The 26,365-nt window shown below is 39.0% G+C and overlaps 1 protein-coding gene across 1 annotated transcript in view; it reads left to right on the top strand.

The window, feature by feature from the left end:
- Window positions 1–805: 805 nt before the first annotated feature.
- Window positions 806–26,365, top strand: part of FAM135A (family with sequence similarity 135 member A) — a gene marked incomplete at both ends in the record, with an annotated part of 64,074 nt that continues 38,514 nt past the window's right edge. The window contains 7 exons of the mRNA XM_079532726.1: window positions 806–882; window positions 17,193–17,272; window positions 21,872–22,011; window positions 22,128–22,198; window positions 22,544–22,717; window positions 25,691–25,817; window positions 26,201–26,354. Coding sequence (XP_079388852.1) covers window positions 806–882; window positions 17,193–17,272; window positions 21,872–22,011; window positions 22,128–22,198; window positions 22,544–22,717; window positions 25,691–25,817; window positions 26,201–26,354 — 823 coding nt within the window. The remainder of the gene's footprint in view (window positions 883–17,192; window positions 17,273–21,871; window positions 22,012–22,127; window positions 22,199–22,543; window positions 22,718–25,690; window positions 25,818–26,200; window positions 26,355–26,365) is intronic.

The following is a 26,365-nucleotide window of genomic DNA, read 5'->3' as shown; positions in this document are numbered from 1 at the left end:
CTCAAACCTGGCAGTGCTTGCAGGAACTAGGAAGATTGAAGACAGATGTTTGCAGAAAAGGTAGACTGTTTTATTAATCCACTTGATATTGTTGAAGGAAAAACAGCAGAACTCATCAAAGTCTGTAGGATTTTAATTTAAGTATCAGCAGGCAATTGTAAATTAGCAGTATGGTGCCAGTCTGTGGCTGCAAAAAGGACAACGAGAAGTAATGCTTTACTACTAAGAAAGATTGACTGAGAATGGGTGTGTTGCCCACCTTAACGCCTGCCTCTCCTCTCCAGTCTTCCCCTTAAAAGTCCTACAGGTCCTGTCAGTCCTTACAACTTCTATTTGACCGAATTGTAATTCAGCTACTCCTATCCTCATATCAGACTTGAGGTAGTGCTACTTGCTTGGCCACTCTGCTTCAGTAAGGGCTGGAAGGAGATCATGCTCTTTGTCTCCTTCATGGCAGTATTTTTTCTTCTCTCCAGCCAATTACCAGAGCAGAGCTGCAGTACGTAACTATCAGTAAGTTCCAGGGCTGTGTTATGCTAATCATATCGTGATACTTCTTTGATAATATTTGATTCCTCCACAGCAAAGATACAAGATATTTTGGGCAGGATTTGGCATATCCATTGTTCATGTTTACCACAGGAAATGTATATTTAAGGAACCTATGAAACTGTATACAATAGCATTTTCATTTTATAAGGACCAGCTAGATGTTGCCCTATGCATATGTTTTTAAAAAATTGTTTTCTGTTTGTTTTCAGTAACTAAGGTGCTGACAAGTTTTGACATCTGCATCCTCATAAACATGAGTGAAGTTCAGGCTATGGTAGAATTCTCCGTGGAGCTCCACAAATTCTTCAATGTGGATTTGTTTCAAAGAGGGTAGGTGGTGCATTCTTTCACACTTCGCTGTGGTGTATGGCTGATGTCGGAAAGTTCAGAATGCGTTGCGTCATGTAGAGTTGCTTCATGTGTTATTGACTGTTTTATAGTGATTTGGAAGTTATTTATTCTTTGTTGGAAAGGTATATTCTGGCCAGGAATTGAAATGTTTGAGTAATTTGACCAAAAACTTAAGCTGTAAAGAAGTACCTACTGTCTGATTGGACAAGAAGGAAGTTTTGTTGTTCTTTTAGAGAGTAGATGATATTCTTACCCAGACTTTTACCCTTTCGTATCTTAATTGCTGTAATCCCTTTTGCTTGCAATATGATAGGCTTTTCTCTTGAATCTTTTAAAATCTTTTAAAAATGTTGCTGCCCCTATTAGCATATTAGTTTATCAATTTGGCATTAGAGAACTTCACTAGCTTCTGTTGTCCTCGCTGTGCTGTGCCCCCACAGAACTGGGAAGGAGATCTGGAGGTGGAGTCAAGAGATGCCTTTGTAAAGAGAGCTTACCCTTCTCTAAATTTGACTTCTGGTAAATTTGAAGTTGGTACTGACAGGTGATAAGCTGTTATGTTCACTATCGTTTGCGGTCTTACTATATGCAGCAAAATGGCTGCATCCATCTTTTGGGGGAAATTGTAATTTCAGTCTTCATTGGAGGAGGATTGAGGAGCACTTAAGAGGTCTGAGAGAATACTGAGAATATTCTAAGTACTTCGACAAAAAAAGTATAGTTCTTTGAACTGTGTCCTTTTTTTCCCCCCTGAAATTAGCAGTGAGGGAGAGGTTAGAATATGGCAACATGTTAGTTTTAATAGAGAAGAGCCTGAAGGAAAGGAAGTGTTTAGGTTATCTTCACCCTCTGATCCTAATGATCCCTCAACAAGGTAGTTAGGAAGCAAAACACTGCATTTTAATTACAGTGCTCAACTTGGCACATTTCTTTTAAGCTTGCTCTTTATAACACAGTACATTAACAGAACAAGTTGAGAGAAGAAGAATGCTGACATGAGAAAAATGACAAGTAGATACTGAGTCTCTGGTTTCAGCCTTCAACTTCAGCCATGTTATCTTAGAAAGCAAAGTTAGGAAGGAGAGGGAGCTGCACTGCCAGAGTAAGTCCCATGTCCGTGGAGATATTTTGGTGGTTAGCTTTTCCTAAAAGCTGCACTGCAGCTGTAAGTAGTAGAGTTACGTAATGTAGTTAAAGAATAATTTAAGTTCTTCTGATCTAATACAGCTATCTCATTATATAATATTTTCTTATAGCTCTGTACCAATTACTTAAAAGCGAGCTTGCTCCTGGTTGCTCTTTTGGTTCATTTTAATCTGTTGCTACATTCAGATAAGGCTTCACATAATTTTCCTTTTTAGATTAGCGTGATGTGATCATGGGAGTTTTTGCCCAAACACTGTTTGATATATGAGTATTGTGTGACAAAATGAGTAAAAGAAATTTAATTGGCTGGGAGCTGTGAGATTGAAGATCTGAGATAGCAAGGCCCTTTTGTCATTTCATAAAGGCTCCAGTTAGATTAGGGGTTTGTAGTGCTGTCCTTTTATAAATAAAATGGGAAACGTACTATGGTTTGAGTGAGGTGTGAACTGGAGAACAGTATAATGAGTTGGTGGATAACTGTTTGGTGACCATACCCCAAATGTTGTGGTCAAGTGGTGCAAAGTCCAACCCACAGTTAATGGCTAATAGCATCCCTCACAGATTGAGACTGGATCAATACTGTGTAGAGTTTGGTTAACAGCCTGGATGATGAAACACTGTGCCTTCTCAGCAAGTTTTTGAATGATAACAAACTGCAGGGAGTGATAAGATACAGTAGAGAATAGAACTTCTCTTTGAAAGGACCTGGATAAACTGGAGATACAGGCTGACAGGAACCTCACTGTGTTGAAGGCAAATGCAGAGTCATACAGATGGGGGCAGATAACCCCATTAACAGTGCAGGCTGGGGGGCTAACTGGCTCCAAGACAGCTTTGCAGAGAAGTACACCTAGGGCCTGATGGGCAGTGAATTGAGCATGAGCCAAAAGAATGCTCTTATGGGTCCCTTCCAGCTTGGGATATTCTGTGAGTCTGTGATTCCATGCTCATATTTATTGTGATTTAAAGTTCCCTTATTTTCTGACAGTTGAGAGTGGCAGCCACTCACAAATGATGCATGTTTTAAACGTGGAGAAGAAACCTACCTGCCACAAAACTGTCTTAAAGATTCTGAGACTTCATGAATGACAAATCTGGTGCCCATTTTCTGCAGCAGTTGTTCTGCCTGAACACTGGCTTTGCCCTAAACTAGAGATGCATTTGCCTGAGGAAGAAACAGGAACTGTGGGCTCACTTTGGGTGGATTGATCAGTCTTTTTATCCTGTTTGTACCTGACTGCCTGCTTGCATCCCACCTTTATTTCAATTGTGAATTCTTTTGGGGTGAAGGACCGTAATATAACATCTTTCATAGTCTGGTATATAATGCAAACTGGTAAATTCCCTTAACTACTTCATTTAATTTTCATTTGACTTTGATATATGTTATGTTCTACTTTGAAGGCTGTCGTTTTGACCTTGTCAGTCAGTCTTCTGACTCCTCTCTCATCACAGCATCAAGCACTCTAGGAAAGCAAGGTCTCCATCTTTCCTGTGTTACGCTGCCTGACTCCTATTAGCAGCTTAGCCTTGGTGCCAGGCTGCATTTCCCACTTCTCAGTTTTCAAACCAGGATATTAATTTTTCCATACTGGTTTTCCACTTTGAAAAGTCTGCAAAAGAGATGCTCAATGCGTTTGTATTGTTGCAAAATGAAAAGTCTCGTACTTTGTAGAACTATTAGATACACGGGGGTTTTTCTGAAAGAAGTCATTTCTTTTTCTGTCCTGCCAGTGTCTTCACACAAAAGCTGTTTCCTCAAATTGTTTTTGAAACACTGACATTTTCTGTGTCTGTCATTGCACATCCCTATTTATATTTCCATGCTGTCTCTTTTCCTGTAAGCCCTTTAGCATAAGGACTCTGTCCATTTGCACAACAGGTAGCTAGTTAACTAGGCTTAATACAGGAAGGCCTATTCTCCCTATTTTTAATAATCATTAATAATTGCTTTTTCAAATATGAATTGGAAAATGTATTGGTCAAGAGGAACTCAGCTGATGGTTTGTAGTTAAGCACAGCACAGGTGTTGCTGTGAGATCTGCTTTGAAAACAGCATTAGTCTAGATTTTCTCTGACTGTGTGCAATCTTATTTTGTCTAACCATTTCTTTATTTTGTCTATAATAGTGCACACAGCTAGCTAGATTTGCATTTAGACTTTTCAGTACTAAAGGCTCTATGTGTCTGACTTATCTTTCCTTTTTTTTTTTTTTTTTTTTTTTTTTTTTTTTTTAAGGTAAAAGTTTATTTTGTTAAGTCCAGTATCACAGAAATGTGAAAAAACTTCTTGGAAGCTATTGGGAAGTGAACCTTATGTTATTGTTCTATGCCATAGATGCATGTTTTGGCCCTGTGTGGAGAGTTACAAATGTATCTCAGCAGCAATGACATTTTATGCTTCCATCTGTCTTGTTGTGCAATGTAGCATAAAAGAAAATACACTGAATCAGAGCATGAATTTTAATGACTCTTACTATGATTACATGGTAATTTAATAAGAAATCAGGCAACAAATGAAAGCTTATTTCGTTTTGTTTTCTCTGGATCCAGTGAATTATCTGCATAAGTTTTATAACGTGTTAACATTAAGTTAGCATTTTTAGCCCTGGCTGAATCAGGAGATGGACAGTTTCTGTTCCTAAATAAAGAAGCAGCCTCTGCAAATGGTTTGTGTCATTGGCATATGATCAAATAGCAAGCAGTTAGGGTACATGGCATGTTCAGGCAGACCTGCTTGGTTTTGTTTGGAATTCATAAAGCCCAGTCAAACTTTTACTTTCAAACTGCATTCCTGTATGACACAGACTCTAGGAAATAAGTGCTCTGAGTCCTCTTCTGACATGTAGCAGCAGATCTTCTGAAGCATAGCACTGTGATCTTTACTTAATGTAATATGATCTTTTCAAAGGGAGAAGAAAACTGTCAGATTGGTCTAGTAGCTGCAAGATGAGCTCTGTTCTACAGCTTATGATTTTCCAGTAATACAAACAGCAGTAATGCAGGTTCAAGATTTAGAGGGCCAGGCTGTAAAAGCAGGGAATTGTCTGTCTGGGAAAAAAGCGCAGGTACTTCTCTTTCTTACTACTTCTCTTACTTTTTTTAAGTGGATCGATTTCTGCATCTAGTTCAGTGGTGGTCGCACACACAGGTCCTTCTTGCTCTGAGGCAAGAACAGGCAAAACTGGGAATGAGCAATCAGAAGTCATATGTTAAGTTGGTATTGCTTCAGATGTTAGAAGTTAGTATGATCAAATACCCCGATAGGTCTTCTGACGGAGGATGCCTGAGAGGACAAAGATGTGATGTGGTCAAATAAGCAATGTCTGTTTGAAGTGCCAAATGATGGTACTTCAGAATCTTGCCTTTTCAAAAGGAAAAGCCCAACGTTTGTTGAGAATAGTAGTTGGAAAAGTAAGTGTAAAATTGAGCACTGCTTCCTTTGAGTTGGAAATTAAAGCTTTTGATCTATGCTCTGCCTTAGCTATATGAATGGAACTTAAGACACTGGCAGGTTGTACCACTTGTCTTTAGATACCTGAGTAAAATATCTGTGTTAGGATACTTCTGGCCACACAGAGAAGGTTGCTGAGTAGTTGTTCAAAGCCACTGTAAGTTGGGTTTCTATTCAGACTTGGAGAATCTTATCTTTTTATTCCACTCCATGCATTAATTCCTAGAGGACTTGCCTTGCTCTTAAGAAACTAAATCAGATGACTGCAGCTCTTGGTTTTAGATGCATCTTCTGACATATCTAAATATGATGGTATAGGTGCTTACTTCTTCAGTCATTATTCCTGGGTACAATACAAATTGTTGGTAATTGCAGCTGTACTGAAGGGTTTGTTTGCAAAAATTTAACATTGTTTTTTTGCCCTCCAACACTCCCTCAGCCAATATACTTTCAAAAATATGCCTCAGTGTTTGATAAATGTTCCTGGCTATTCATTGTATGTTCTAGACTTCTCAGGTATTGGCTATGGATTTCAAATAACGTGGATTTTATTCAGACCTTAGCACCTAGACCTATGTAGTCCTTCTGGAAGGGAAACAAGTCATCCTAATATTCAGAGTATATTATTTTGAATGAGTCAGATGCACTTTCCAGACACTGAATTTGGCAAAATTTACTTTTCAAGAATAAAATAACAAGTGTTTAGATGTGTCCTTTTGCCATCTTGCCGAAGCCTGCTGGAGCACTGCCATAGCTGTAGCTATTTTGTGTGACAAGAACATTAAATGTAACTGTGATATGGCTTAAGTCACATGTTTTCCTTTAAGGACTGTACTTGGAGGTCTGTGTAATTGCTTCTTTCTTTACATTTTCAAAGAAAATGTGCCTTTTGAGAAAGAAAAGAAAAGACCAGGTACCATTTCGTGTTGCAGTGTAAGGATTATGGATCAGCCTTGTGCAGTGTTGTCAGCAGACTGAATGAAGATTTTCAGCAGAAACATGACCAGAGAGTTCATTTTAAGGAGTAAGTGACAGTGCAAGACATTCCTGAATATACAATGATTTTTCTCCAGATAAAGCTTTTTTTTTTTTTAACCTTTTTTTAACTATAACAATATTGTTAACTTCTGTGTGTAGTATGAGATTAGGTGTTCACTGAGGTGTTAGTTGAAGACATTAGAATAATGGTTTCTTTAGTATGTAACTTCTCTTTCTAAATCCAAGTTTTACTGAGTTCAGTATTCTGGAATGGCATATGACAGCAGAAGCACTTTTAACTTTGCATTAAGAAATGTGCTTAATCATTAGCGTTGCTAATTTTAAGATTCTCTCTCAAAAGTGTAGCACTCTTTTGTAGCATGTAGATTCTTTGTTGTCTTATAGTTCAGACCAGTCTCTATCTGAGGGTAATGAGAAGCAAAGAAAAATCTCTTGTTTCTAAGTGTTCTTCCCTAATTACGTGTAGTTGGTTATTGCAGAAAGATGATTTATGCTAGTTCTTTCAATTAGCTTGAGATCCAAAGCAATCAGCAGGAATAGAGAGAAATGTTCCCTGAGTATTCCAGAGTCATATCTGCCTTGTGGAACAACAGAAAATCGTGGCATAGTGCCGCCTTGTGCTCCTTCTGCTGTGCATACATCCATTCTTACATATTTATGTATTTGCAACCACAGACCACAGTTTACTGGATTATCTTAGAAATGCAGCTTTGTCTGAATGTGGGTGCCTATCGCACACCTGTCACACCACCAAACTCAGACTTGCTGCTTCTGCTTCAATCAAGTGCCTCCTCAGAACTCACGTTGCATCACATCTCTTAAAATCTTCTTCTTTCACTCATTAAACCTCCCGATACCTTTTCCAATTACTGTATGTCATACAAAGTAACTTTTCATACCTTGAGATTTCTTACTGTCATTCCTTCCTCTCCACTTGTTCTCCCTTTGCCAGATTCTTGAGTTGACAGGTAAGAAACTCGAGATGTTTCCAGAGGGTTGTAGGCAGTCAGGCTTACACATCTGAGCTCTTCATTTTTTATTTATTGAAGAAAAAAAAGAACTTTGCCCAATTCAACTTATTCATGTTAATCTATTCAACTTAGTTTCTCCAGAAAGTTTGAAAATTCCTTGGACTCAAATCCACTGTGAAACAGATTTCTTGTCTGCGGATTTGTGGTTGGCTTAAGCCAATACAGTGGCATATATCTGCCAAAGGGTTTAATATGCATGGTTGTCTCTTGATTTGTTTGCCATTCTGTGATCAATCAGATGGTCAGCATTTGTAGCAGCTGGCAGCAGTGTAGTCTGGGAGGGGATTAAGTGGGCTGGGACATTAGCTAAGGGTGTACAGGTTAGTGAAAAGGAGACCTATTGGATAGCAGCAGTCTGAAAAGAATCGTCCCTCTTCTGGTGTTTCCTGTGTGCCTGCAGTAATGCTCTTCTACCTTTTCATGGGCCAAGCCAAAATAGTAAGCCAGCAGAAGAATTACAGCAAACAGACAGTATAATTCTACCTTCCACAGCTAACTCTGCCAGTGCAAGAGCAGAAGATAGAACAGAGGAACAGGATCCCTGCTTTTATCACCAACTGGCTTCTGGGCTGATATAACTGTAATGCCGTGGAAGTTCAGTCCTCCATGTTAGGAGACTGTCAAACAGTAGGGTCTGCTTCATCAGTATGATCTTTTGCTGACAGCAGTCCAGAGATGAGTATGTTTTGAAAGAAACCCTCTGTCTGAACTTCTGCCTCCTCCTCAGTTGGCATCACTTCCTGTAGGATAGGGAGCTGTGACAGACATCAGCTACATCCATTCTAATTTCCCTAGCTGTCATTTGCAGATACAGACTCTGGTTGGCAGTGCCAGTTTGCAGTTTCTGCTTTCCTTGCTCCTGATTCTTCCTCGTCACCACAATGGACAGCCTCTCAGTTGTGCTGTCTGAGCTGCTGAATGAGTCCAGTTTGCAGCACTGCTCTGCAAGTAGCATGCTGATAGGATTGAGTGGAGGAAAATATGTTGTAGCACAGGGGCAAGAGTGAGTGTCTGGGAGGACAAGGCAGAAGGAAAAGTGAAAACAGAGCTCTTCAAACTTGACTTTTTTTGCAAAATTCCTTGTGTTGTAAAACCATAGTCTAATTTTCAAGACTTTCTTGGTATTCCCTTATTACGAAGAGGACGAAGATTTCCTCGATGCCAGCTAGCATGAGAGACAAATTAAAGGATTCAGACAGCTGTAGGGCAGTGAGGGGCTCAAGCCCTGATATTTCTGAGGGAAAGGACCCTAATCATTACTACAGCGCCAGGACCTTTCCCACTGGAAAGGAGGAAGGAGATAACAGAAAGCAAGTATGCTGACATTCAGAATAGCAACCCCCCCCGCCCCTCCAGTTCCCTGAGGAGAACCTGCAATACTTCTTCAGTGAGTCTGGCAGATTTCTGCTTACAAGGAGCAGTGGTGGAAAGTCAGCCTTAAACCAGGGAACGCAAGAGGTTTTGGAGTGTGACTTTGCTCCTATCTTGCTCCTGGCGATGCTGTCTTAAGCTGGCTTAAATCAATCATGAAACTTCACCTTGCTTGAAGGTGAAAGATGGAAGCTTCTGACGCCAAAGGATTTGTTTTTTTTTCATAATTGGTCATTGGTTTTTTTTCATCATTGGTTTTGTTTTTTTTTCATAATGTCCAAATAACATCTAAGAGCAGTTGTATTAGAAACAACATTGATATAAACTAGAAAAGAAGAAAAAAGAACTCGAGCTGATGTAACTTCCTTAAGTGGTGAAGCTGTCTACAGGGAAAAAGATGAAGATGTTGGCAAGGTCAAGAGAGTACTGACTTTTATGTAATGTATCTTGCATAAAACATGATAGTTTGTGTGCATTTGGTGGTTTTTTTTTTTTCCTTACCATTATTTTTGTCGCAATTTCTTTGTGGTACCTAAATTTCCATTTTTCATTAAGTGCATGATATGTTTGCTCATAGAATAGAGATTGAATTTCATTAAAGTAGGCTACCAAGAGAATGGTAAAGCTTGTATGTTTGATTACTGACAGATGAAATAGATGCACAGCTGCAAAACTTGGGAAACAAAAACTGAAATACCGTTGGAGCAAGTACCAGAAAATGAGTTGTCAGACTTGTCTTCTGGTCTCCCATCTGTTGTGTTTGCTAAACCTTGATTTCAAAATTAATATGTTGTGATGTTTCTGAAGAAGAACCGCTGTCTGTTTGCAGAAGGTGGAGCTTTGGAAAAGCTGTGACTCCACTTGCCAGGAAAACTTTACATCCTGTACCTTTGTCCCCAGAAAATTGAAATGTTCGAGACAATCAGAAGATAAACACTTGTAAAATGTTATTTGTGATGCTAATATCTTGAATTAAATACATAAAACATTGTAATACTAATTTTAATCCATGTAAATGCAGTTGGAAAGTTTTCATAGCAGGGAAATCATTAAGATGAGATCTGTAGAGTTGTTATAATTTAAAGATAACTTAAATTTAGAGAAAACTTAGCATGATTTATTATGTTCCCTTCAGTAATAACAGGAAATAAAAGGGGAACTAAAATTATAAACAGACTGATACAAGTTAAGATTTATTTGATTAAATAAAAGCTAATCCATTATTACATGTTTATTAGGCTCTTTAAAAAAAGAAACAACGAGATTTATTTGAGAGTAGTATTTCCCTTTCTGTTTTTAAGTACCACTGCAGAAATTGTACCCGATTGTGCTGCTGGTAAGAACATGGAGAAAAGCCTTTTGTAATAATAAGGCAAAATCCTTAACTGCATTTACTTTCCTGTCTCCCTTGTCTGATTTATTGAGGTAATAATCTTCCAAATAATTGCCATCCACCTCTCAACCTAACAACTCTTTCGTTCAAATGCATCTTTAGTTGTTAGAAATCAAGGTGTTCCATAGACATGAGATGTATTTTTTTTTAAAGTTACTTCCCAGCAAAATTCCAAACAATACAGGTTTGTGACTGGCTGTGTGAAGTGCTAAATGCCTTTACAGCTTTTAAGATGGGTTTTTCTACATTCTTGAAAGAATTAGTGTTGTTAGGGTCTCTGCAGTAGCAAGGGGGGTTTATCACAAGATAAGACTGTAGGACAGGGAGATGCTGACAGAAGTACATAAAAATTTTTCTTCTGTTGCATGTTTTTAATATATAGCTGCCTCAAACCCTTACTGCAGTGGAAGTTTCTGTTCTCCATTTTCCTGTGCACCAAATGAAGCTTGCTTTGCCACACCTGTCTGGTTGATGTCAGCTTGGACAAAGGAAAGGAGAGGAGCATCAGTAGTTTTCTGCACCTGAGCAGGTGGTTTTCAACAGGACCACGTGTTCAGTAGATCCCAAGGGCTTTCCTGAGGTTTTGCATCTGCAAGGTCACAGCTGTTCCCTCGTTTTGCAAACTGATAAATTTAGAAGCTGCCCTGCAGGTGACCCAGTGCGCCTGTGAGTGCTGAAGTCCAAGATGTTCATTGTTTGCTCTTGTTAGTGTGACTGAATCCATTTAAGTGTGCATTGAGTGCATGGGGACTCAGGGACAAGGTCAGAATTTGCCGTGTGCATTTCTGCCTTTCCTCTGCTTGGCAAGAGGAACTGCAGAAAAGTTTTACCTCACTGAATTGTATTATAAAACTTTTCCAGGACATGCATTTCCCTTGGAATGTGCTTTAGCTGGTGAAGTAAGTGGTTTTTTTAGTAAGTGCTCACGCAGCTGTCTCTGTAAAAGCACACAGGCTTTTTTTATGCATGAGATATTTTTTTTTTTAATAATGCTTGTCCTTGATGACTCTACTTGCACACATTACTGCCTGTGGTTCCATGTAAGAGCATTAAAAAGCCACGTAACCATTACTTCTTATCTTTCCTTTGTTGGTAGCAAGATAAATTCTGATTGTTATTAAGCCAATTTCTTGCTCAGATTATAAATGAACCCATACCCATCTAAATGATGATCCCAGAGAAAAAAGAAATCTGTCTGTGTTTCCATGTTGGAAAGTATTTTCTGATTCATGTCAGATTTTGAGTCTACGAGATTTTAATGCAACTTGTTTGGAAAAGATTTAATCCTTTACTCAGGATGACCAGTGAAGTTCTTCCAAGCCTATTGGAGATCAGTAGTACTGAATATCTATTTTAGAAGACCTTTTTCTACAATGTCTGTTGTAAGGATACTAATCTCCAGATATCCTTCAACTTTTTAATAGCATTACTATGGAATTATGGATGTGCATGTTATTGTATTCAGGACCAAATGAGTTAAAATGGGCAGCAGCAAGCACATACATTTAGCGCATTGCATAGGCTTGGGTTGGCAGAAATGCTGCAGATATTTATAAGCATTCTATTAGTGACTTCAATTTTAATTCTGTGTGCTGACACAGTAAATACAAAGCATGTGCAAAGGTACCTTTTGGGATATTGGTGTGAAATTGTTTCAAAACAAAGGTTTTATGCACTGAAATGGTAAGAGATCTGGCATTCATCTTTGACCTGCTGTCAACGATTTACATAACACCTGCTGTCTGTGAGCTGAGAAAGAAAGGATAAATGCTGGGAGCATTTAGAGAAGGAAAGGCTGGCAAATTTTAAGAGATAGTTTTGTATATTGTCTTTTTTCCCCTCAAGTTTATGATGTAATAGGAACTAGAAGATGCTGCCTACCTCACATGTCACCTTGATGCAGAATTCCAGATGTGGTCTAATGAGTGCTGAGTAAAGAGATAATCACTGTTGTCAACCAACTAGCTGTGCTTCTATTAATACTGCCCAGGATGGGATGGTGAGGCCCCATCTCTCTCTGTTCAGCTTTGGGCACCTCAATACAGAAAGGACACTGAGGTGCTGGAGCAGGTCCAAAGAAGGGCAACAAGGCTTGTGAAGGGCTTGGAGAATATGCTCTATGAGGAGAGACCGAAGGAACTGGAGTTATTTAATCTAGGGCAAAGGAGGCTGAAGGGAGACCTTAATGCTTTGAATACCTCAGAGGTGTCTGCAGCAAGAGAGGGGTTGGTCTCTTCTCACTGGTGACAGGTAACAGGACGAGGGGAAATGGCCTTAAGTTGTGCCAGGGTTAGTGCAGGTTAGATAGCAGGAAAAATTTCTTTACAGAAAGGGTTGTTAAGCACTGGAATAGGCCCCCCAGGCAGGTGGTTGAGTCGCCATCCCTGGATGAGTTTAAAACTGTTTGGATGTGGTGCTCAGGGACATGGTTTAGCGGAGGATTGTTAGGGTAATATGATTAGGTGGTGGTTGGACTTGATGGTCTTTAAGGTCTTTTCCACCCTGAGCAATTCTGTGATTCCATGATTCTTCTGCCAGGCCCCACTGGTGGTTTGTGTTCAACTTGGTGTCTGCCAAGGCTCTCAGATCTTTCTCAGCATGACTTCTCAAGACAAGCAGTCCCTGGCTATGGACTACTGCAGAGTGAGGGCTATTACTAAGACAGAATCCACATGATCTGTTGGTAATGCTTTTTCAAGAGAACATGCTCTTATCTCTGTACATAAAACATTCTTTTTTGACAGCAGTAAGCAGAGGTGCCTCTGTTCCTTATCAGGAAGATAATTTAAAGTAGCCTTAAGGCTACATTATTGACATAATAATTATGTTTTTAGATGTTTCAGAAGTGGCATTGGCTTACCTAGTCTTAATAAGACTAGCGCTGGGATGGTCTGCCATAGTGTGCCTTAGTAGTAGTCATAGTTTCCTTTATTGAGAAGCAGATGGCCTGATGGTTTTTGGGGAATGAGGAGAATGCATCACCATAGCTACTGAGTTATATTATCTGTGAGAAAACTAAGTGTGGGCATTCAAGATGAGGTGGGGAACCCTGTAGTGAACAGTGTCTCCAATGAATGAACCTTCATTCTCCAGGTAAAACCCAGATAATGCATATACGTACCATGATTCAGCCGTGGAACCCAGGAGAAATGAAAAACTGCAGGAATTAAGAAAAAAAAAAAACAACTTTGTAATTTTGAATGCAGTGGTGGCTGTACAGTTTCAGAACTTCCCTTGAACTTGTTGCACCTTGAACTCCAGCAGCCTGGGGCCATGACCACTGCCCTGAGGAACCTGCTCCATGCCCACTGCCCTCTTGTGAAGAACCTTTTCCTTACACCCAACCTGACCCTCCTCTGATGCAGTTCTGTGCTGTTCCCTTGGGTCCTATTGATGCACTAGAGCTCCCTCCCCTTGTGAGGAAGCTGTAGACTGTAATGGGGTTTGATGTCCTTCTTATATTGCGGCGCCCAAAACAGAATACAACCTGGCAGTCTCTTCCCTTGACTAGTAGTGCTGGGCCTGATGCACTCCAGGGTACACTTGGCTCTTTTGGCTGCCAGGGCACACTGCTGGCTCATGTTCAACTTGACATCAACCAGACCCCTCAGATCCCTTTCCATGGGGCTGCTATCCAGCCTCTCATTCCCCAGTCTGTATATAGATCCAGGGTTGCCACATTCCAGGTGCAGAATCTGGCCCTTGCTCTTGTTCAGCTTTATGTGGTTGATGATTTCCCAGCCCTCTGATATCTCAGGATCTCTCTGCAAGGCAGAGCTCTCTACATTTAGAGGAATCAACAGCTCTTCCCAATTTAATATCATCTGCAAACTTAATATACTTTCAAGTCCTGTTTCCATGTCATTTATAAAATCACTGAAGAGAACTGACTCCAAAATGAAACCCTGCAGAACCTCATCAGTGACTGGCCACCAGCCTGATGTAACCCCATTTACCCTAATTCTTTGAGACCAACGTTATCAGCCAGCTGTTCAACCACTGTATTTGTATAGCTGTATGCTGCACATTTTGTCCAGAAGGAGGCTGTGAGAGTATTGAAAGCTTTGCTGAAATCCAAGAAGTTTACATCGGCTGTCTTCCTTTGGTCAACTTGGTAGCCTTGTCACAAAGGGAAATTGTTTGTAAAACAGGACTTTTCTCCTTGTGAACCCATGTTGGCTATGACCAATGACTGCATTGTCTTTCAAGTGTTTTTCAAGAACTCCCAGAATAATTTTCTCTATAATTTGAACAGACACTGAAATAAGACTGACAGGCCTGTAGTAACCAAAGTTTTTTTCGTTGCCCTTCTTGAAAATTGGAATGTTTGCCAGCTTTGAGTGTAGTGGAGCTTCACCAGATTACTAAGACTGTTGAAAAATAATTGAGGGAGGTCTCATGATGACATCAGCCAGCTCTTTGAGTACCCCAGAGTGTATCTGAGCTTTAGAAAACACTTCTTTATTTTCTGCATTACAAATGCTATTTGGTTGTAAATAAAACATTTTATATCAGTATCACAGCGCTTCATTTGCAGATAGATCCTTAATCTATAGAATATTTAAAGATGAGTGATGGTGAATAATTTGGATAACTACTGTGTAGGATGTTGGTTTTTTTAATTGAAATATCTTATGCTGTAAAATAATTGTTTCAAAGACCTGGGTGCAAGATTTGAAACTAAGGTTTACATATTTGTCCTAAGCTGAACTCCTCCAGGATTTAAATATTCAGATTAACAGGTAAATGTTTTGCTGTGAACTGCTTAAAGTATAAATCTGCGCTGAGTGTCAGAGCCACCTGTCTCAAACAAGCAAACAGTGCACCTTCATCTCCCCATTAACCCAAATTAAAATCCATCAGGCAGGCAAAGGGTTTACTGGATAAAGCATAGAAATGCATAGAATAAGCATAATATAAAAAAATATAAAAAGCATAGAAAAGCATAAAATGCTCTGCTTTTGATGAATTAATAATAGGAAGAGTAAGATTGTCAAAACAGGCTTTTGTTTCACAAATTACATTTGAAGCATGTAATGAACAATTCTATTGATTACTGTTTTCACTGGGGCCCAGAATGTGAATAGTCATCTAATATCTAATAGAATCATTAGGGCAAATGAGTTTTACAACATTAAATACTATGGAATTTAACCTCTTTCTCTGTTCAGTGTTTAGTTTTTGTTGTTTGCCTTGCACATTACATTGTTGCAGTCTTAGTTCGTTAATCCACATTTGGTAAAGATTTTAAACTCAAGCTATGCTCTGTGTATCTGCAACACGATTCCATATGTTGTCTGGGAATGATGCTGTTTTAAAGTCTGATAAAGGGACCCAGCTTGATAGAAGGTTAGTAAAAACACAGCGTGTCACTGAACTACTGAGGTGTATTATTTAATATAAACCATACCAAGGATTTTCTATTCTTTTCTCAACACCTGAAGTAACAAGCATTGTGCTCTGCTATTACATTCCTATCATTTGGATCACGAGAAGATGTGCTTTGCAGGATGTCGTGCTCTTGTGTGGTGCTTACTGGGGGTCCAGAAATGACAGTGAAGCTGAAGCTGGTGAGAAGTATCTCCTTACTGAGGTTATTGTACATCATAATGTACCATCTTTCCTCAGTGTAGGTGAAATGAGTAACTCACCAAATGATAGAAGTCACATCTGACCCATAGAAAAGGAGTAGCTTAGCAAACTAGATTGCATCTTCCTAGATTACTGATGAGAAGACTCTCTTATCACCTTAATTCCTTACACTCCTGTAGAACATGATAGTGAGCACTTAATATTTGTTTATCAGGTGTCGAAGTAATTCATGCTTTATGAACGACTTAAGAAATGTGCTTGAAATCTTCTTTGACCTCTGGGTGTCTAAATCAAAATATGTATTTATTAGTTTGCAGCAGGTTGCTTTATCCAATTTTTAAACAGGAGGAAGGATTTTGCTGTGAGCTCTTATCTCTAACCACACCACTGGCTTAAATATCTTCTGTTGGACCAGACTGATATTTATTTACTAATTTTGTTGAAATGTTAATTTAAGAATGATTTTTATTTATTTATTCTTAGGCAAATAAAAAGAACATTTACTAATGAACTACCAGATCATCGGTTTAGGCTGAATTGATAGAACCCAAAATCAGAACAATGCAGTAGGTTGGGATTTTTTTAGTGTAGGTGATGAAAACAAGCTGTAAGATTGATTGAGTGGAATAAAAAAGCTTCTGCCCACTTTCTACTTCTGAATGTTCTCGTTCCCTGCCTTTGGTGGAGGTGTTTTTTGTGCAGCTGTGTTGCAGCTCATGGAACTCTCTCATGGAGGTGACCGCAGCTAACCAGCTCAAATATAAACAAATTATCTGAATTGAGATGAGGTGGAGAGAACACATTGTCTAAGTATTTATTTGTGGGTGCTTGTGTCATGTGAAAAGTCCAATAAAGTGTATGAGACAATTAGGGATTTCATAGATCACAATCAAGGCTGGAGACAGTATGGAACTAAACAGGATTAAAAACTCTATTTAAAGATGCAGACACAGACTGAGAAAACAAAAAGCAAAAGGTGTTGGTTATGTTTTTTGTTGGTTCTTTTTTTAGGCTGTAAACCTGCAGTTCCTATCCTTACTGGCATAAATCTACCATATACCTATATAAAAATCTACCCCAACACTGTAATTTGGAAAGATAAGCTCTGTGATCAATTCCTCCTTCTATTCACATGTGGCCATCTTTCTGCTTGATGAAGAGTCACAAGAGCACAGTGTTAATCTTTCAGTCTTCCTTGTCTTGTTCCTCATTCCTATTTTCTGCTTCTTCGTTGTGTGTACCTGAATATGGTAACTGAGATGTACTGTACCACATGTGTTGCAAGTCACTGTCTTTTTCTTTAGCTTTTACCAGATTCGTGCATCTATGAAAATCCCTCCAAGAATTCCACACAAATTAGAAGCTAGTTTGTTACATGCCACTGGTAAGTGCAAGGCCTTGTAGTAAATGTAGACATTATCTTGCCTTGTTAATTAAGGAAATGTCATTTTTCCCTTATATTATTATAAGTAACATAAAAGCATTTCCATTTTGTTATTAACATAATTTAAATATAAAGTATTTCATTATATCCTGCTGAAAAATTAGTTTGTTCATAGTAATGAGACTGAAAAGGTAATTGCAGAATTTGCCTCAATAGTTTTTCTCTGTTAATTCTCTTTGCTGGTAGCAAAACATACTAATATCTTCTGGTTTGTTCCATCAATATGCTTGGTCTTCTTTGTGTTTTGGACCAAGATTGCCAAGGACAGTTCTCATTTAAGTAGATATCCTTCAAGTCATGGAGAACATTGGATACAGACTGTTATTGGGACTGTTAACTCTCTCACTCCCCATCCCCCTCCCCCCCCTTTTTCTTTTTTTCCAAAAAGACTCAAAAAGGATCCAAACTTACTGCTGGAGAAAGTTCTCAGTGCTCTCCCAGTTCTGTCAAGCCCACACCTCACTGTGCTGTAGAAATGTGAAAACAAAAATGAGTGAAGTTTTCAAGTGACAGATTAAATTCTTAGAATTGCGAAGAAGGACCTACTATGGTCTGAGAAAAATTGAGATGAAATTTCCAAAACCTAAATTTTTTAGGCTGTTTTAAACTTAATGTTGAATAATACAGTTTAGACACTGAATTTTACTCAAGCTTCTTGAGTATTTCTTGGATTTTCTAGATTTATGTGAAGAAATAATTCCTACAAAACAAAACTATTCCATTTCAAACAGTGTGTGGTGTGGCTTAGGAAATGTGGCTGTGCTAAACTGATCCTTTTGCTCCAGTAAAAAAAAAATGATTTTTTTTTAATCATTTAACTTAATGATATGCTTAATGTTGCTTCAAGAGTGTTTCTTTCATTTTGTGGTATATTTTAGAACAGTCTCCAGTTAATTTTTGGAAAGCTGCAATCTTGTTAATAAATTTGGTGACATGTGTTAGCGCTTTTGTCTCTCATTACTAGGTGTAAACGTAAAGGCTGCAATTTGATGTGAGTTAAGATCAGCAGTGCTGTCAAAACACATCAGCCCTTGATTCTGCCTGCCTGCTACTCTTTACCTTTATATTGCTCTGTGTGCAGTACTAACACAGATGTCTTGTTTGACTTGGGAAGCCAAGTGGGGAACTCATTCAGATAAGCAGCTATTTCACAAAAAGTAAAACCCTCTAACCCCTAAACTGGGGTCCTCTCACAGTTTGGCATATCAGATTGTTGTCTGTAATGGTTGTGCCACTGTAGTTTGTATCCTTCTCCTCCATTTTAGTCAATGAAAGGTTGAGTAGAGCTGCTCTTTTTTTGGCTAGTTAAATGCATATCAAGCTACAGCTTTGCTTTTTGGTTGTTTTTTTTTCTTTTTGTGGTAAAAATGCCGTTGACATACTCATTTGTCCTTCTTGTGGATTTGACTGTGTTTTATTTTGCTGAGGACCTCTGCTTTCTATTTGTTTTGGTTGCTTGCTGAATTTAGCAGAACTGTAGACTTTGCTCACAGCTCTGCTACGGAAGGTTGGGGAGTAGCTGATACCAGTGAGTGAGACTGTCATGATTTTAGAAAATAGCTGCTATTATGCTGTCTGCAGAACAGCATAAGAAGTTTGACCCATTGACCGCAGGTGTCTGTTGTTTGTAGGCCATAGAGGAGGCTGTACAGGAGCCCACAGCTCTCCTTGAGAAGGACACGTTGTGTCAACCAGGTGTTTTTGTTGTTCTGTTTTCCTAATACTTATCTCTCTTCTAAATCTCATTCTCCTCAACAAAGTCATGGTTTTCCTGCTTTACTCCAAATCATCTCACCTATTTACTTCTAGCTCTCTGTAGCCTCCTTGCAAGTCAACAGCCGTTTCCTTACCATAGCTGTGTGTTTTCCGCTCTCCTGCAGGCTGTCTGATCTAGATCTTCCTTGTGTTTCCACAGGTTAATTATACATGTTCAGTTTTTCCCTTCTTCCTATTGCTTAGAATAGAATCCTCAGAGTTGGAAGGGACCTTTAAAGGCTGTCTAGTCCAACTCCCCTGCAATGAACAAGGACACCGCAGCTAGATCAGGTTGCCCATAGCCTGATCCAGCCTGGCTTTGAAAGTCTCCAGGCGCAGGGCATCCACCACATCTTTAGGCTACCTGTTCCAGTGCCTCACCACCCTCACTGTAATGGACTTTTTCCTTATATCTAACCTCAGTCTAAATTAGCTTCTTCCTCTGCTTTTCTTTTTATCCCTTACCCAGGCCTTCCCTCCTTTTCATGAGATCATGAGATTTATAAATCCATGGTTCTTCCATTTTTATTTCCTGTGTCCTTTAGTAGTTACTTGAAATACGCAGGACCTAGTGAGTTAGTGGTGACATGGCAAGACGTTTGCTTTAGCTCCAACCTTGCAAAGGTCTCCTAGCATTCTTGTAACTTGAAAAGTGATGTAGTCACAATTGAAGAAGTTAAAGAAAAACATTGGTAATTGTACTTTGTTGTATTGGTTTTAAGGCTCTTCTGAATTTTTTCTTCTCTAAGAAACTCAACAGTAGTTTTCAGGAGAAAAAAAAAGCACTTTAGGAATGAAGTAGAAATGTTCACTGTGCAAAAAATTAATTCATGTAATGGAATCATAGAACCGTAAAATGGCCTGGGTTGAAAAGGACCACAATGATCATGTAGTTTCAAGCCCCCTGCTATGTGCAGGGTTGCCAGCCACTAAACCAGGCTGCCCAGAGCCACATCCAGCCTGGCCTTGAATGCCTTCAGAGATGGGGCATCCACAGCCTCCTTGGGCAACCTGTTCCAGTGCGTCACCACCCTCTGTGTGAAAAACTTCCTTCTCATATCTAGCCTGAACCTTCCCTGTCTTAGTTTATAATCGTTTCCCCTTGTCCTATCACTATCCACCCATTCATTCCCCACTGTTTTTTCTGTGTGGCAGAGGAGGCTTTTTGTGAGGGTAGAATCCTCGTAATAGCCTAGTCCAGACTGTACATTGTTGACTTACTAATTAAAAAAAAAAATAATAGTTCTACCTTGTTGATTTCATATTGTGAGACCTTGACCCCAAGTAGATGTGGCTCTGCCTGTTCCTGGCACTAGTTCTTCCTTTCCTCTCCTCTCTCACTTCCGAGGATGCAGTTTCATGTTATGCTCAGGTCAGCGGAACCAAGGGCTATAACTCAAGGCGCTGGTGGTGCAGAGGAAGCAGGACCTTGGCCGTGTGTCTCCATTACTGCTTTTATATCAGACTGCAGTAGCAGAATCCCTTTTGCTGATGGTGTACAGCTCTGTCAGATTATGTGTAACATGAAACCATCCCCTCGCTGCCCTTCACCTCTAGCATATGACATGGATTGATACAAGGTGAACGTGGCCTTGCATAGGGGAATTACCTTTTAATGATTTATCCTTTTTATTTTGTCCAGAAGACCTAAATTGATGATGCATATGAAAGCACTTCAGCAAAGAAAAATGTATTTTTACAGGTTTCCAGTTTCTGATGGAAGCTTAGGCTAAAATGTTACAAAGGTGACAGAGTGCAAATATTTGCCATACACAGACTTGTGCAGTGATTTTCTATCAATGGTCTGTGGGCTCCAGAGCTGTAAAGCAGGAAGTATTTATTCAGTTGTCTTTGTCTTTTGTGTATTCCTAAATGATTTAAAAAAAAAAAATGATTTTTTTTTTTTTTAATCAAAGTTTCACACTCCCATTTATACAGCCTCTAAGGCTTTGTGTTGTGGAAGAGGTTAATGTGATTGAGGCTGTTTGTTGAGGACTGATAAGAAACTGTTGTCCATTCTGTTGCCTCAGTTCTTCCAACTTCCACTTTCTTCTATGCATTGTTTCACAGGATTGTGGCTGTTATCGTATTTCCTGTGTGATAATCCCTTGCTACTAATTATTGCTGAATACTTCCTTGGGAACTTTTAAGAACGATTCCCTTTCTCTTTTCTTCCAAAATTCTTTTGACCTTTATTGGAAAAGGATTCCCCAACCATTTATCACATTTTTCTGAACTCTTTTTGATGAGCAGCTTCTGAGCTGAAAGCAGAAGCGTCATACTGATCAAGAAATGTCAGATTCGGGTGATAGACTTTGAACTGGTCTGGCCAGAGTAATATGCAAAAATCTGGAAGCAAAGGAGGAACCACCTCTGTTCTTGATTAATTCAGTGGAGTGGTGGTACGTGTCATTTAACATCTTCGCCTCATTTGTAGTTAATTCTGAGATCTCAGTATGGTTAAACATTGCGAAGCAAAAGGAATGATTAATGAAATAACATTAGAATTTTTGATGCCTCAAATGTCTGACTATAGATTCTTCGATTTAGAAATTGTATTAAAAGTGAATTACATTCAAATATATTTGATAAAGGATTTTTAGAAACAAAGAACATTCCTTCAAACTCCATTAGCTGCTGACTAAAATGGAAACTGCTGCTTTTGTTGGTGTAATGTTTATAAATGTGGTCATGGAAATGATAGGAATGTTAGGATACTTTATTAACTGCTCTGGAGTTTCCAGATGCTAGAACTATTACATTAATACTTGTTTCTCTTTCCAGGTGCAGATCTTGCCTTTCCTGCTTCAATCCATGACAATATAGTTTACAGTAAAACATTTCAGATTCTCTACAAAAATGAGGAAGTTTCTGTGAACGATGTGATGATTTTCAAAATAAAAATGCTGTTAGATGAGAGGAAGGTAATCTGCCCAGTCATCTTAACTGTATTCAGATGCTTAACTCCTTGTTATGTGCAGTTTGAATTAATATAAATAAGGGACCTGAAAATTTTCATGCTTTCACAATTTCTTTTTAGATTGAGGAGTCTCTTAATGAAATGAATTTTCTGCTAACGTTAGACCTACACTTCACGGATACAGACTATTCGTAAGTTTAAATTTGGAAGATTTTATTACAGCAACAGCATATGTTAACTTTTTAAACTAATTAAAACTGTGTTATATATAGATGTACTGTGTTCCTATTAGGCATATATGAGATTACAAGATAAATCCAACGCTGAGGCCTGTTAAGGTTTCATAACCAGCTTGATTCATTTTGATATTGTTTTTCCCTTGGGAAGGTGCTATTGCACTAAAATATACACCAGTGCTAAATTGTTATCTGTACTGATTGTTAATAACTTGCTTGCACATTACCCTTTAAATACAGTCACTGTAATTGTATGTGTTTTTTTTGTTTGTTTTTTGTTTGTTTGTTTTTTACTCTTAGACCAGATGACCTGAGCACACTACAGCCAATTAGTAGCCGAACTTTAAAGTTGCACTTTAACTTACACCGGGGCCTTCATCATTACGTCAATGTTATGTTTGATTACTTTCACCTTTCTGTCATATCGGTTATAGTCCATGCTTCTCTGGTTGCTCTGCATCAGCCCTTGATAAGGTAATCTCTTGTTCATAAAATGTAAATGAAGTATCAGGTGCCCAAATGGAAATGCTGTCACCACAGTATACTTAGGAAGGAGTTAAGTCTCAATGCAGTGGGGTTTTCTTTATGATTCCGGTATCCAAGATCCAGAGTGTGGAGAAACGTCTTTTAAGTTATCTGGAACAAATTTTGAATTTGTTTTTGTTGGAAATAAGCGTATGTAACGTAGTAGAGAGATAATACAAGTGGAGAACAGAGAAGGTAGGTATAAATATCTGTATGGAGGGATGTATATTTATAGGTATAAATATTTATTCATGTTCTTCATCTGTAAGATCATCTGCTGACTCTAGGTAGTGACTGAAGTGGATGCTGTTAATAGAATATCCTGAGTTTTAAGGTACCCACAACGATCATCGAGTGTAATAGAAATAGAGCATCTCTTGCTGACTGTATTCTCTGTTTTCAATTACTACTGTAATGGCAGTGATGTCTGCAAGTGATGCATTTACCTTTTCTAAAGTAAGTAAAACCTAGGGTTTTCATTTTTTCTTTAAATAAGCTTTTACCTAGCTTCCACTGAAGCCTTTTTCTTTCATTAGCTCGTATCATCCATTGCAATCTTTTTGCTTCTCTATCTCAAAAATAAGCATGAGTAAAGGGCTATACTGCCAGCCACACAGACGAAGCTTTATCTTTAGCGTACCTGTCTTTGCCTTCTTTCAAGGTATTGAAGACTTGAAATGCTTTAGGATTTTTCATATTCAAAATCAGATGGAGATATGAATACTAAAGCCTTTAGCATAAAGAATTTTCACTGCTTGCACCTGGCTTCACCTCCTGGCAAATACATGTATTCACATATGTTACAATGCCATTCTAGAACTGTACTAGTTCAGAGAATTCAAGTAATTTCTTTTTTTTCTTTTTTCTTCCCTCCAAGTTGAATGGCTTTGGTGATGAGTTTGAGGCAAGACTGTCTGACTGAATGAGCTGAACTCTCATGTCTCTGAAGGGACACTTCAGAGTGCCTGCATTGTTTAAGGGAGGAGCAGTTAGTGAGGAGTGGGAATATCTGAGCCTACTACTAGTCTGAGGATCTCACATAATAAGATGTCACACTTAAAGTAGCAGCATTTATATGAAATGTCAGTTGTTAAAATACAACACAAGTGAAATTCAAGTGTTTCACCTGTGTTCATCCCTTAGCTATAGGGTCAAACTTCAGAGTTTATTGAAAGAAAATGAAAAAACAGGCTTTGTTACTAATTTTCAGTCAGAAATGCATTTGTCCCTTCTGACTTTTTAAAAGGTTGCAGAAAGTTTGTATATTCTTGTATAAGTGTTTCTTCAGTTTCTAGCTTCCTAAGCATGTGGGAGGAGATGCTAAAACAAAACAACTTCATTGCTGCTTCAGTTATCTTTAGAGTAGGATGCTACTGGTGTTGATGAAATTATTTTAAGGATCCAAGTTGGGCTTTTCATCAATTTTGGGCAGGGAGGAGAAAGAACCTTCAAATGTACAGTGTTTTTTTTTTTTTTTTGAACTGGGCTACGCTATATTGTAATATTTAGCAAATACTTTGTAGCTGCCATCTCCTTGTCTGGCTGGTATCTCTGGCTTTCTGAAAAGCCTGAGCATGTAGAAGAACATGAGCAGAAAATGATCAGAGGATTGGAGTACCTCCCTTACAAGTTAGGCTGAGGGCGTTGGGCTTGTTCAGTCTGGATGAGAGAAGGCAGTGAGGAGACCTCATTGCAGCTTTCCGGTATTTAAAAGTGGATTATAAACAGGAGGGGAATCAATTTTTTGCTAGGGTAGACAGTGACAGGACAAGGGGGAATGGTTTTAAGCTCAAGGAGGGAAGGTTTAGATTGTATGTTGGGGAAGTTCCTTACAGAGGGAGTGGTGAGGTGCTGGAACAGGCTGCTTAGAGGGGTTATAGATGTTCCATCCCAGGAGGTGTTCAAGAGCAGGTTGGATGGGGCCCTGGGCAGCCTGGTCTAGCACCTGATCTGGAGGTTGGTGGCCCTGCCTGTTGCAGGGTGTTGGTACTTTATTATCCTTAGGGTCCCTTCCAACCCAGGCCATCCTATGATAGCAGACTTCTTTCTTTCCTCCTTCCTTTGTACTCTTGTAGATGAAAGTTTGCTAGGCAGTCACTTTCTGGGTGTTTTCCTTTTCAGACTAGCATCTAGGACCTCCTTCTCTAATAAACACTTGGTGTTAATATTTTACACAAGAGAGAGGAGGTGGTTCTACTTGGTTACAGCCTTGGTCCCTGTGCAGTCTAGTTTTTTTAATCAACTTGTCACTGATTATTCCTGCCCACTGTCTAAAAGCTCCTACTTTTTGCATTCATTCCTCTTTCACTGCTTTTTCCCCAGCGCTGTCCTCACAAAGCTGCTGTTATAGGATGCTCTGTTCTCCCAGCAGTCCTTGATAGGCTTTCCTCTTCAGTAGCAGAGGTCAGGCTTTTGTTACAAAAAAGCAATGGTGGTTTGTGTGACAGCTTTCCAACTGCTTGCTACTGCTTCACTTGTAGGAAGAAAAGTCGTGTCCCCCCCCCCCCCCCACATCAAAGATGCCAGAAAATGAATGCTTCTCACCTGTCACAGATCAAAATGGATCTGTGTGGCTTAAACTTTCAGGAACGTGTTTGAATTAATTGCATTGGAAAGTATAAGAAAGATCTTACATAGTCAACAGCAGAACAGTTCAGGGCAATAATTTCTTAAATTGCTCCAATAAGCTGGAGACACTCTTGGAAGAGAACTGCTCCCCTCATGTAGCACTTGAGACAAACCGAGGCTTCTGGGCAGTCCCTGCATGAGGAGTTCTAAGAGGGCAGCCCACCATGCTAAAGGCATCCAAGGTATTACTGAGAAACAGCTTAAAAAGCAAAACGAAACAAAAACAAAAAAAACTGTGCTAAATTTGTGACACGTAACTTGTTGGACTTACCAGCTCATTTGTGCTTCTTGCAGTTTTCCTCGCCCAGTGAAGAATACGTGGTTAAACAGGAATGCACCAGCGCAAAATAGGGACTCTGTGATTCCTTCTCTGGAAAGTGTGGTCTTTGGCAATAACTACACAAAGCAGTTATCAGCTGATGTAAGAATATCTCAACTGAACGTTTCATTTGTATTTTGTAGGGTGATGTGAATTTTATCTCAGTAAGTCTTATCTTCTGCAGAAATATTACTTGATAAACAATGAACTTTGTTAAGACCTATTTTGTTGTGTCACATAATATGGGAAAATAGAAAAATTTTGCAGAAGGCTGTTACATATTTCAAGATTATGCAGATGGAAAGCTTACAATATTTAGTGTTTAGCCTTCATTTTTAAGATACTGCAAACCACTGAGAATTGCAAAAAGCTGAATGAGGTTCATGAAAGAGGCAATTTGCACGTCTTATTATTCTGTTAACGCTTCATTTCTTGTATCAAATGAGTACACCTAAATCTTTTTCCTCTTTTTTTTCTTTTTTTAGGGTTGCAGTTTTGTTGTTTCAGAGTCTTTCCTCAGCCATGCCTATAATTTCCACTATACACTTTGTGCCAGTTTGCTGCTTGCTTTCAAAGGCTTACATAGCTATTTCCTTATGATAACAAAGGAGCTCCCGTCTTCTCACCGAATTGAACTGGGTATGTTGAAT

Source organism: Tetrao urogallus (genome assembly GCF_951394365.1).
Source record: "Tetrao urogallus genome assembly, chromosome: 2".
NCBI classification, from domain to species: Eukaryota; Metazoa; Chordata; class Aves; order Galliformes; family Phasianidae; genus Tetrao; species Tetrao urogallus.
Note: the sequence above shows the minus strand (reverse complement) of the source record. Positions and strands in the feature narration are given on the sequence as shown.